General features: G+C 30.9%; 1 protein-coding gene across 1 annotated transcript in view; it reads left to right on the top strand.

Annotated features, from left to right (window-relative positions):
• The window catches only part of LOC129235156 (myotubularin-related protein 13-like), a 123,613-nt gene that overhangs the window by 51,781 nt on the left and 57,940 nt on the right, over positions 1 to 13,892 (top strand). Inside the window, exons 20-21 of the mRNA XM_054868847.1 lie at positions 10,478 to 10,641; positions 12,523 to 12,596. Coding sequence (XP_054724822.1) covers positions 10,478 to 10,641; positions 12,523 to 12,596 — 238 coding nt within the window. The remainder of the gene's footprint in view (positions 1 to 10,477; positions 10,642 to 12,522; positions 12,597 to 13,892) is intronic.

Below are 13,892 nucleotides of genomic sequence, written 5' to 3'. Positions count from 1 at the left end.
AGCCAAAGCGAAAAAAGAATCTCTTCTGAAGTGTGCCTGCATAAAAATTCTGGTTTTCCGGTCCCTATAAGATTTACAACAGTTACGATAAAAGAGCTCTCCAATCCATACAAAAAAGGAGGGAGGGGGGAAGGTCGGCGACTTCCGAACAGTAAATTATCCTATGCCGTTCATCTCTGTTTACACCTGATGACCATTCCTCCTTTCGGGACAGTGAAGTAAGATTTTCCCCTGGAGTAACCAGATGGTTTCAATTTAAATGTTCTTTAAGAGTTGATATAATACCCTGATATGAAGCACTGTAATAAGTCAAGGAGGGGAAAAAAGCAATGGTCACTCGGTTTTAAGCGTTTTCTATGTAGCAGTGAATTAGCTAATGTAATGCCGCCTTCAGACATTGCCACGCCCTGGTGCCACTGGTCGACCAGACCGAAGAGGGGAACACAATATTTTACTTACGGTCATTATCCCCCATTTCGTCAATTTTTTTAAATGTAATTTGCTAATATTAATATCTTTCTCTCTTATTTATTATTAATATTTTACTTACGGTCATTATCCCCCATTTCGTCAATTTTTTTAATGTAATTTGCTAATATTAATATCTTTCTCTCTTATTTATTATTAATATTTTACTTACGGTCATTATCCCCCATTTCGTCAATTTTTTTAATGTAATTTGCTAATATTAATATCTTTCTCTCTTATTTATTATTAATATTTTACTTACGGTCATTATCCCCCATTTCGTCAATTTTTTTTAATGTAATTTGCTAATATTAATATCTTTCCCTCTTATTTATTTTATTTTTATTTTATTTTTTATTTTTTATTTTTTGCATGTTTTAAATTGTATATCTGTTACTGTATAGTTTAGCTTTAATTGGCATTCCAGATTTGAAGTCTCAGTGTTTAAAACGTTATTTTTCAAATACATTTTCAATTTGCGGTCACATTAGTTTGTGATTATATTGTATATTATCATTATCATGCCTATGAAATACTCAGTCATCAGTACTGTCTTCCTAAGAATTAATAAAATTTTAGAATGAATTTGTGAAATCAGCTCGGAAATGAAACCTCAAACATAATTGCAGTTAGATACACGAACATTTCGGTTTTGTTATTAATAAAGTGTTTTGGTAGAATACAAAGTTTATTTTTGTGAAGTTTGTGAAAGTAATCTGTGTAATAACACCATTAGGGATTGCAATACCGGACCAAAAATTCAATACCAGTATTCGGTATTTTTAAAATGTGATACCGGAATACTGGTATTTGAAATTTCTCAAAATATGCTTGAAAACATATTGTTTCGTTGCCACATTTCATAATTTTGTACAAAAATTGTATTATGAAAACGTATTGTGAACAAATATAAAATGAAGGGATAAATCTTATAATAAAAAATCAATACTAGTAAAAGATATAATGCATCTATTGAATTGTCTCTAAGCCTGGAACTCATTTTAGTGCTGAACTTTCCTACAGTTGAAACCACTGTTTTTGAATTCACGCAAGTCGGTGGTACTGTTAACAATGCGTGATATGCCTCCTCTAATTTAATTGCCTAAAAGTATTTTATCTTCATAAAATTTGGTGTGTTGCATGTCATTTTTTGGGCAAACCCTTTTGTGTGTGTGTTTCTTTCATATTGTGTGTATTTCTATTATGTTTTTAATTTAAAGCTAGTTGAAATTTCTTTCCTGAGAGACGATACTTTTCCAATATTAACATTTCTCTTGAACAGGAGGGGTTTTTGTTTACTTTTTATTAGTCGTTTGGTTTGAAATTTACTGTAAACTTGACTAAATTTGATCTTGTTTGTTTCTCTTATTCGTTTTAGCTTTCGTTTCAAAATTCTTTACAATTATAATTATGTAAATATCTGAAAATATCTTTGAATTCGTGGAAGATATTTATGCTTTTTCTCTATGCTAATTTTCAAGGCAATATATAATATCTAAATATTATCTTGCCAAGTATGAAGCCAAATAGCAAGACGGCACAACAAATGAATACTGTTGCCAACAAATTGCCATTTGTAATGCCAACAAGAAACAGTTTTTGTCAAAATTTAGTACAGTTGTTCCAAATATTTAAGGAAAATGACCCATAAAGCATTCCTGCAACTGATGGTTTGAATAAATTGTTCATCGGACAAAGAGGGGGGAGGGGGCATTCATAAATTACACTCGAAATTAACTTTCCCAAAAGGGAAAATGAGCGATCAGGGAAATAGAAAAAATAAATACAGTAAAACCTGTAAAGTTGACCACCCTTGTAAGTTGACCACCTGTCTATGTTAACCGCTTTTGTCAGGAACGGAATTAGCACTATCTCATATAATGAAGGAAAACCTCTGTAACTTGACCACCTCTCTATCTTGACCACCTGTCTATCTTGACCACTGATGTACACCAAATATGGTCTGGAGTATTATAAAAAACCCTTTGTAAGTTGACCACTTAGTTTATTTTTTTAACTTTCTTCAGCATATTATTTTATTTTATTACTTATTTATTTATTATAATAATGATAATAATATTTTTTTTTGATAGCTTTCAGAGAATGTTTTTAATGCTTTGATGACATACTAGCATTTTACTAACTAAAAAGCAGCATAAAGTTTATGCTGCTCTTTATTCTCCAAACTTGTTTTTCATTTGTTGTTCTATTTGAGATAGCTTTTCATACTCTTTTCAATGAAAATAGGTGTCAGTAGAAAAGTTCATAGTCTTTTCTTTCAGTTGTAATACGTTGTGGCAACACAGGAATTCTGCTAAAAAGAGCAGGCCCGGATCTATACATTTTGGGGCCCCTGCAACAAAATATGTAGGGCCTCTCCCTAGTGGCCAGCACTGTCTATTTGAAAAGCGATAAGCCTTAGTGCTAGTTTTTTTTTTCTATTTTTTCATCAATTTCTAGGGCTGTTAGCCCCTTCAAGGACGCGGGCCCCTCGCACTGCGGGTGCGCAGATCTGGGCCTGCTAATGAGTAATGAGTAAAGCTACATGTTTCTGGTGCAAGGGATTAAGAGATAGGACATTTTAATTTTGCCTTTATGAACTGGGAGAGTCGAGCTTGTTGCTCTTTGTGCAATAAGTTTTACTTAAAAAGGCTTCAAAAAGAAAGTTAGCTGAACTAAGTTAGTGGAACTTGAGATTAATAAAAAGTATGAAATATTAAAAGTAATTGAAAATGGAGAAAGCCAGAGAAAATTAGCTGGCATATATGGAATTTCTAAATCTACAGTGTCTATTATAGTTAAAAACAAGGGAAAATAACAAAAGTATTTGAATAGTATTTTTAATTATTGTTTCACTTTCAATAATGTTAAACAATGAAAGTGGAGCTAAACAGAAAGAGTAAGGGGTCATTCCATAGTGACTAACATAACATTCGCAGATGATTTTCAAACTCTTTTTACTTACACCGGGAGTAAAAATAAATGTGTTTTGGTTTAATATGCAGATTTAAAATGTACAAGGTAATTATTTTTCATTTCTACCAAGAATTTGAAGCAAAATAAGCGCTGGCAGGTGTTTTTTCACCAAAAAAAGGCATTGTGACTAACGTAACATTTTTGCAACCCTGAGAAACAATGCTTATGTTACGAGGCAATTTTTTCTGAAACTTACGCAGACATTTAAAATTGGCCGATATATTTGTAAGAGGTAAACAATCTATTTTCAAAATTGTTCTACAGATTTGTTACAGATGAATCTTTTTTGGCCCTAAATGGTACTTTTCCGAAAAACTGTGTGTGACTAACGTAACCATCGAATAATGAATGCATATAAAAACTTTTTATAATTATTGTCTTGCTCTTATATTACTTTTACACTTTTTAGGAACCTTCTTTGTGTCGTATTATGGTTCTTTCTTTACTTTTTTTCTATATTTGTGTAAGAAATTGAATGGAAGGATTCAGTTCTTTTAACTAAATTTGAATGTGCGAAAAAAAAATAAACAAATAAAAAAACTGCTTTTACAAACTGAATAACATCATTCTTGGGCTAATTAAATCCTAAATATCTCTCTTTTAAAAAATTAACTTTTTGCAAGTTGGTAGTTTCACTGAATTCTAGTATTCTGCTGATATACTAGTTATCGTCATAAGAAACTCCGTAGTACTATTCAGTGGCATATTATTTTTTATACTGATTCCTCGAACAAATAGTGTTGTGCATTCTTTTGAATTAAAATGTAATATTGGAAAAAAAAAATATCTGAACGTTTTTGCAGAAAGCATTTTATTTCCAGATATCACCGCAAATGTTTGAATTTCTAAATGATCATTTTTGCATTTTCTGAAATATATGGCAGCAGCGCTTATTGCCACTGTATCATGTAACATCTTCAAATGTTTTCCAACGAGCAGCCGTTACATCATTTTAATAATAGGTGGAGATGTATTTTCGATAAAATAGAGACGTTCTTCTTTGTTAAGACTTGATTTCTATTATCTTAATTCTTAAGCTTGGATTCTTGCGTTGAATGCACATTCAGTAGAGTACTCATTTTGCTTTACTCACCTTTTTTCTTTTTTAATAATTCTTTAAATTTGGAAGTATCTTTTTAAAGACCTTTAAAAAAGTATTTTTCTAAGTAAACAGAAGGTCTAAAATGTAATATTACTGGTATTTTTCACCCTTTATATTTTTAATCAATATAGAATGCCTACATATTCAAAATTGTTTATGAAAATGTACATTAAATTAAATAAGTTTTAAATATTAGCAGTCACTTTTAAAATGTTTCGGTAGTCACATGCAAACTGTTACGTTAGTCACAGCTGAAATGTTACGTTAGTCACAGCTGAAATGTTACGTTAGTCACACTAATTATTTTATATCTACTGATATTAAAATAAATATTTTGCACTTTTTAAGAAGATATGACACAGATGTAAGAAAATAAAAAGTGCTGTTTGGTTCAATCATCTAGTTTAGTTTTTAAGCAGAAAATAGTACATTTTTGTGACTAACGTAACGTAAATATTTTCAGTGAAATAACCAAACTAATTAAAATACTTATCTTATAATGTATGCAAAAAGAACAGTCAATTTTATTGGGCCAACATCTAATCATTTAGAATAAACATAGTTATTTTAAAAATTTGCAGAACTTTTTACATTACACAAGAAAACGTAGACGCATGTTTTTTGCACATGCTAAGCCTTTTCTACAACCTCGCACGTTTAGAGCCAGAAGAAAAACACCGAATGAAATATTTGCAATCTGTTACTGGATTTATGTACTAGAAAGTATGCTGAATGAAATGATAGGTCACAATTAAGGCTTTGTGGTAAAAAAATTTCTGAGGTTGAGGTTGACATTTCTATGGAATGACCCTAAGGGTGAATTCCTCAAAAAATGAATACATGGTGCAAGAAATGACAAAAAAAAAAAAAAAAAAATCATTACCGCCCTTTATAAGTTGACCACCTGTCTAAGTTCACCGCCAAAGTACTGCATCGCGAGTGGTCAACTTACACAGGTTTCACTGTACATGGTGCATAAAATTCTTTTGTTTTAATGATATTCTATTAGTTCATACTTTTGAAGCTAAATTTTTACATCAATAGATTGATTTCAGTTCTGTATCATGGGAAAATAAATGTACATTTAAAATATAAGTAGATATTTAATAAGTTAAATTGAAAATTCTTGAATTAAAACTGTTTTTTATTTTCAGTTAATACTGAAAATACCGGTATTTTTCTCAGCAAATACCGGTATTACAAAATTGCTCAAAATACCGGTATTCAGTATATCGGTCCCCAAAGCAGAATATTTTATGATGTTCTGCAACGTAAAATCATTTGACAAAAATTGTTCTGCAGGTACTTCAAGCATTGTATGCGAAAAAACGTGACATTTTCCACAAATTGGGTGCCAAAAATCAAAATTATTTCATACGGGAGGTTTTTTTTCCTTTTTTTTAATCGGACTGTTGCTATTTATTTCTTCGAAAATAATATATTTCCGGAAACATCACAGCCTTCAACCAAATGACTAATTAAAGAGCACTGATTTTGGAAAATTAGTTGATCATGAAAACTAAAAAATAAAAAAAAAATTTAACAGGGTGTCAAACCTAAACCGATGGAGATTCTCCAAAAATAGTTTATACGGCTTTCTAAAATGTATAGAAAGAGCAAATATACAAAATTTTATAAAAATCCGAACCTAGGTGTCAAACCACATTTTTTTGGTTAATTTTACATGGCAATTATGATCAATAAAAATAATGTTACTAAATAAAGAAATTGATTTACTGAAATAATAAATAAAATGAGTCGAGTTTGGGTTGCATATAATAAAACACTTTAAAACTTTCTAAATAATTGAAATATTTTCTGGATGTCGAGGAATTGAAATCTCAAACAAGATACGCAATTACCGGCGATGAACGTGCTTCAATGTTGGCATGTTTCCAAAACATACGTGTGTAGCGGAAATTGCAGTGGATGAAGATTGATGAAGATTGATTGGGGAGAGTCCTATAAAGGACTTATCGAATTCAACATCGCGAGCTTTCCGCCAAATTATCGTAATTTGCAAGAATTTTAGATTTTCTTCTAATTTTAAGAAATCTGCAGAATTTCTGCAAAATTTTATCTTGAGTTGGAAGATATTTGTAGAAAATCTGCAGTTTCTGCAGATTTTCTGCACCGCGGTTTCTGCAGATTTTCTACACAGCAGTTTCTGCAGATTTTCTGCACCACGGATTATGCAGATTTTCTGCGCCGCGGATTCTACAGATTTTCTGCACCGCGGTTTCTGCAGAAATTTCACTGATATCTGTAGAATTTCTGCAAAAATTTGTTTGAGTTTTCCTCTCACATTTGAACAGAATTGTTCTGCAGCTCAGGCATCTGTTCTGCGACGTACGTTGCAAATTTAGTAGTACTATTCTGCTTTAGGGATACCGGTATTGCAATCCCTAAACACAATATTTTACCTATGGTCATTATTTTCCAGTTTGAGATCCCCTGCCGAATGCAATACAATAAAACCGCCCATAACAGACACCCTTCAAATGTGGACACCTCTCTTATGCGGACAATTTCTAATTATCTGATTATAAAACTATTTCAATGGAGTAGTTATTCATTAATACTTGATAAAATTCTAAACTAATGGGCTTATATTTTTTCTTTTTAGTTTTTTTTTGCGTTTTATGCAGTTGGATTTTTTGTTTTTATTTAATAATTGTTTTTTATTTTAACCTTTTTAGTTAATTTTCGTTGACTTAGTTATTATGATCATAAGACGGCAAATTTCGCAATCTTGTCATTTTATTGAGAAAGTTTATATCGTGAGGACTATTAAGTAACTTGCGGTGGTCTAAACTACTGATTATTAACTTAAGTCAACAACAGCTATATAAACAGCGGGGAAAAGTCGTCAGTCAAATCTTTCTCCCAAAACTAGAAAATCCAATCAAGAGAGTAGACGTCGTAAAACTGAAACTCATTCCCTGAATCATGACAAAAATAAATGCAAAATGTTAGAGATGAAAATCCAATTAGTAGCCCAAACGCTACCTGCATTTGTTGCATTCTGTGTAGCATGCAGGTAGCGTGCGACAGGATCCCAAACTGACAATATGGTGACTGGCTGTTGATATAGTGAATTTTTATTATTGTCATATGTTTAGTGACACTCCCAAGGTTAAGACAAATCGATTGATGTAAGATTTATCAAAATCGGCCAAGGGGTTTAGCCTGTACAACGCCACATAGGAACAAACATACATACATAGACTCATAAACACATTACCCTCCTTTGCGTCGCGCACACACAGTCGGGTAAAAACATTTTTTTTTTGCATTTAAGATTTTTTTTAAAAGAGCCTTACATTGCTCTTTCTTGTCAGATTGCAGTTCTATTGGTATGTGCTCATTCCTTGGCTTTTTCCCTCTATCATATCATATTGCTATATTTTTGCCATTAATTAAAAAAAAAAACTTGAAGATCCTTTCAAGCTGATGTGCCCATAACTTGTAAAATTAAGTAATTCAGTTATGGGCACATATGACCATAATTGATTTTTTTGGCCTTTCCTACTCAAAATTATTATTTAGAATTGATAATTCACATAAGCTAAATTTGGCTACAGTAGAATAGTTCTAATTATTTTATTTATTTATTAGTTTTTGTTACTGTTGTTCAGACGATCCTTTCAAAAGAGATTTTTATTTCAATTTAATTTTTATTTTATATTAATGTTACTTGAATTGGTAAGTTAAAATTTGATTACATTGTAAGAAAATAAGTGTTTTAATATGGGTTAATACTGTTTTTCGGAATGAACTAAAAATAACTGAATTCTAATTGCATGACCATTAAGGTGGTTCAAAAATACATGTAAAAAAAAAAAAAAGTTTCACCTAGCAGTATTCGTACGCTCCTTCAAAACTCCTCCAATACTCCTTCAGTTAGGAAATTTTTTGAAGGGCCCTTCAAACTTCTTCATTTTGGGTTTAACTCCTTCAAAACTCCTTCTTTTTTAGTTCAAGACTACATAATCTTCTTTTATGACAATAACTAAAATATTTCAATCGACAAATTAACTTCATCACAAGGGCGATTGTATAAGGACGATTTTAATATAATTTCGTATATATATATATATATATATATATATATATATATATATATATATATATATATATATATATATATATATATTTTGTTTCATAAAGATGTGATTTACAAATTGATATAGAAGTCATAAAAATTGAAGGTGAAAATATTATTAGTTAACTAAGACGTTTCACAAGTAAAGTAAAACATGCTTAAATGGTTCTTGGTTTTTTTTTAAAAGTTTTATGATTATTGTTTCTTCCTCTACCACACTCACAGCAGCAAAAGTCAGGTTGTGTAATTATTTAAATATTTATAAATACATACGTTGATGTACTATACTAAGTGAGTGTGTTAAAAAACAGTTGTTTAGTAAATCGCAGATATAATATTGTAAAAAGGGTCATCCACAAGTGATGTGCCTTGAGGGGAAGACAGGTTCATGAAATTGTGATAAGGGGAAGAGAGAAGGTGACATCACCGTTATTGTAACAATATGCTTATAAAAAATAAGACATGTGGCAAGAGGAAGAGTTAGGTGAAGTGTGACACTTTGTGACAAGGGTGAAGGAGTCAAATATGTTGAAAAAAAGTGCAACATCATTAACTGACAGCCCATTAGTACTTCTTCAAAATCTCATTTTACTCCCCCAAAACTCCTTCATTTTATTTCTGCAATTGAGTACGAACCCTGTCCTAGATACCTGTACACCCCTCAATAGTTTTAGACTTATGGATAGCAATACACTGGAAGAATTTTAGCTTTCTCTTTCAACTGAAAGAGGGTGCTCAACCCCTTCTCCTCAAAGTTCATCAGTATGGGGAGGGGGCTTAAAAAATACATTGAAATGAAAAAACAATGCTACATATTATAACATACACGAGTATTATGCATATACATTGCAATAAAATAATTACTTACAAAAGAACAGCTGGGGAAATTAAATGTTTCTAAATTTGTGACATTTTCTATGCTACCGCTAATGTTAAATGGAGGATCATTGAGCACAGTCTTAAAATTTGAATAAGAAGCTAAAACTTTTACAGCATAATACTATTAGTAAGTCTAAGAAAATTAAGGGGTGTCTGAATTCTAGCTGAAAAAAATTTTTGAACTACCCTAATGACCATGACTAATTTTTAGTATGCCCATAACAAAGTAAGTGTGACTATTACTGGTCAAACCAGTGTATTCTAATTAATGTCAAAATCAGTCATAGTTGAAAACTAATTAAAATTTCACTTGTATAAAACTAATTTTTGAGTTCTAACACCGTGAGAATTAGTTTTTTCCACGAACTAGAACTTCTACAGCTTGTTCAGCAACAATTCAAAAAAAAAAAAAGAAGCCATGCCCATAATTAATCATTTACTCTGTGTATAAAACTCAATAGATTTCAACCAATTCCCAGAAAGTAAAGCATGATCAGAAAATTAGAAATCTCAGATCAGCCCTCAGCTGAAGAAAAAGAACTGTAGTCAAAAAAATATTTTTTTAGCTGCAAAATACTATATATATACTTTCATAAATTAAAAAAAAAAAAATGTAGAGAAACAATTAGAAAATGAGTAATAATTTTGTTTTATTTGTAACTTCATTATACCTTTCACATTTACAAAAGTTCTTTCACAGTTCTTTTACATCTTTCCACTAATATTGTATTAAGAATAATATATATATTTTTTCAAGTTCAGTTAGCTATATATATAGTTAGCAAAATTTGAGCCAAATTTGAAATAAAAAGAAAAAAAGGTTTTTGATTTTTTTTTTTTTTTGAAATGATTGATCTTAAATTAGTTGAATCCCTTAATTTGCAGTTCTATAATATTTAAATTTTGATTTACCTGAACATACAAAAGAAATGTGTATATATTTTTAGCGTGGCTGAGACTGATAGTGCTGATGCTGAAAGTGGATTTGAGGAAGACAATTCTGAAGTAGGGGCAAATGTAATAAAATTTGTATCCAGATTTGTTGACAAAGTTTGCACTGATAGTGGTGTCACTGAGACTCACATAAAAGCTCTTCATCAAATGATTCCTGGTTAGTGACAAAACTTTTTAAAAAATATTTTATTTTTATTGTAAAAATATTTTGATTTTTTTTTCTAATGCTAATATATATATATTTTAGTCTTTAAAAATAAATACATCAATGGCTCTTTAATCAATTCCTGATTCTGAATCTTATACCATGCTAAGATGATGATACAAACATTATTTTGAATGTATATGTCTTGGCTTTTTTTTCCCCTCTCCCTCTTTCAAACGCACTTTCCCTAAAACATTAAAAAGAAAAGATTGAAAAATAAATAAATAAATAAATAATAAATAAATAATAGAAATATTGTTAACATCAAGATAAGTCAATATAAATAAATTATTTCAAAGAGTAGTTTTTCTTAAGTTGAAAATAAAGTTTATGATGAGCTGAGGAGAGGTATCTATACCCCCTCCCTTAGCTTGCTCCCCAAGTTTTTCTGAAGAAATTATCATATTCAATGAAAGATCATCACCATGACATCTCCATCCCATGTTCCATTTTCAGATGTAAATTCTTAATTAATTTTGAACTAACTATAAAATCTATCTTAAACTCTAAAAAAAAGTTTTTTTTTTTAAATAAATATTGATCAAATACATTTATTTTGAGCAAATTTTATCAGAAAAAACTTTTAGAATGGAATCAATGTTGCACAGTGTTGCCAGATTGGGGAAATTTTCCCCATTTTGGGGAAATCTGGTGCTCTATAGGGAAATTTTGGGGAAATGGGTTTTGAGGGGAATTCTTTGGAGGAAAAAAAACCTCAAGGTAAAAAGAATTTTTTTTCATATTTAGATTCGCGTCAAGAAGTAGTAGTTACATTGTTTGTATCAAACAGCATTGGTTTAGCTTTGCTCAACTTTGGAATTCGCATTTCGCAATATGTGGAATATTATGCTATGGAATTCGCATTAATGTTCTGCGTGAGTAACTAGTTGATACGTGAAACGGGTAAAAATAAGTGTGATGAAGAATGTTCTTGGATAAATATATACAAAAATCATGGTTTAAATGTACATACAGAAGCAGAGTAGTAAATGCAAGTAGAAAAAAAAACATTTGGCTATTTCTTATCTTTTGGTCAGGCGCTTGTATTTATGATTAGTGGCACTGGATGGCTTTGCCCGTAGTAGAAAATTAAAAGGTCTTTTGGTTCCCCTGTATATTTACTAATAATGCATGATGAATTTCTCGCCAATTGGCTTGCCCACGTTATGATAGCTTGGTAATTTACTCGTCCATCTTATGATAATTTTGCTTGGGGAAAACGTTCTTAAAATTGGAATAGAAAAAAAACAAAATCAAATTTTCGAAAAATCGCTTAAAGATGCACACCCCCCATGCTACAAACAGCAGCAGCTACATGCAACAGAGAGACATCCAGACAGAGAGACTTTCAGCTTTATTATTAGTACAGATAAAGAAAGATGAAGACAAAAAAAAAAAAAAAAAAGCGAAAATGGGAAGAAAAAAAAAGGGGGGGGGGATTTTATAAGAAAATTTGGCTATTTGGGGGAAAAAAAATTTTTAAGAGACAAAAATATTAGAGGAAGTTGATTCATTTTCTAAAAATATTAGTGGAAAAATAATTTTTGAATTTGGGGAATTTTGGTAGAAAACATCACTTTTTGGGGAAAAATTGAAAGGGAATTGGGGAAATCTGGATTTGACCATCTTGCAACACTGATGTTGCATTTTTAAAAATTAGGTTCACTTGTTTCTAGACAAACCTCTTGTTGGCGTTGATTGATATTGTAAGTGTTAATAAAACTTCAGCTTAATCCATTGTAAGTGTAAAAGCTTTGTGTTGTGCTTTTTCTTGTGTTTTGAATATTTAAGTTTATACTAGAAATATCCAAAAACCTCATTTTGATGCTATAGGTGTTGTTGCTATGCAGATGGAAACGTTGGAAGCTGTTCACAAGGAGAGTAAGCGTCTCCCACCTATTACTAAGGTATGTTCAGCTATTAGTGGGGTAGTTTTGATTCATAGCTAAGAACTAAACTATTTCTATCTATTATTCTTCATGTGTTCCTTATTTTAACTATGATGTTAAACCAGGGTTTAATTTATAGCAAGATAAGTGAAGGAGCTCTATAGTCTTCAAAATTCACACTATTCTGAATTCTATATGCGGTAGTACCCCATTTAAAGGACAGCTCTGATTAAGGGAAACTTTTTCTGGTGCCAGTCCCTTTGAACAGGGACCTCCAAGGGATACTGTATCTAAGGGACAGTCACAGAGAAAAATTGCAGTAATTTATGTATAAATGCATACAAAATGAAACTGTTATCTGGTAGAAGTTTGTTTTGACTTAAACATAGGAAGTAGCAAATATGTTTATTAAAATTCTTCCTGAGATTTATATTCATACGTTTCTCTTTCGACAATTTATTCATATGGGTTCAGCACTAACAAATAGTGCACCGCTTAAACTTTGATATTTAATTGTGTTACATTCTAACATAAGGGGCTATTGTGTATCGTAATATAAAGTATCTACTTTTAAAAACAATTCTTCGATACTTGAAAAATAATGATTTGTATTTGTTGTATCGTGCCCGTAACTTGTACAAATCAGTATCTTTTGAATACAAGAATTTTTTTAGAAAGTTTATACTTTATATCAGAGGTTCCTAAACTTCAGACCTCTGTGGACCCCCTTGGGAAAAATTACGAACTTTATGGACTCCCCCTCACCCTTTTACCCCTGGCTCGCAAAAAAGGAAAAAAAAAATATTTGACACAGTTAAATCTTTTTTTTTTTTTTTAACATATTTTTATGCTTTTTTCCTTTAAATTAATTTTTTCACTGTTGTTCTGTATATTTTTCACTAATTCCACTTGCACTAGTGCTACAACCTTGCTCCCCGCTCTTGTTCATCAGTTTACCACAACTACATCAACAGAGTCCAGCAGTTGTGGGTTCAATATAGTATGAAATATGATAATAATATCGATTTATTCTGAGCACTAAAGATTTTAGGCCTTCACAATTTGGCCAGAATGAAAGGATGATTGCCCAAAATTTGGCGACTGTATGAAAATTTCAAGCGTCAAACGTTTACTTTCACTTCAAATGATTTTGCTGAATAAACGCAAGCATATTATGTAACAAATTTTGTATGACATTGGTTCTCCATAATTATTAAAATCGACTGCAAACTGTAGCATTTGATCTATTTCAACCTTTGCTTGAAATTTTGAATGTTGACAATTAAATTTACTCTTGAAACTTTTAGAGCAAAA

The sequence above is a fragment of the Uloborus diversus genome, chromosome 2 (genome assembly GCF_026930045.1).
Source record: "Uloborus diversus isolate 005 chromosome 2, Udiv.v.3.1, whole genome shotgun sequence".
NCBI classification, from domain to species: domain Eukaryota; kingdom Metazoa; phylum Arthropoda; class Arachnida; order Araneae; family Uloboridae; genus Uloborus; species Uloborus diversus.
Note: the sequence above shows the minus strand (reverse complement) of the source record. Positions and strands in the feature narration are given on the sequence as shown.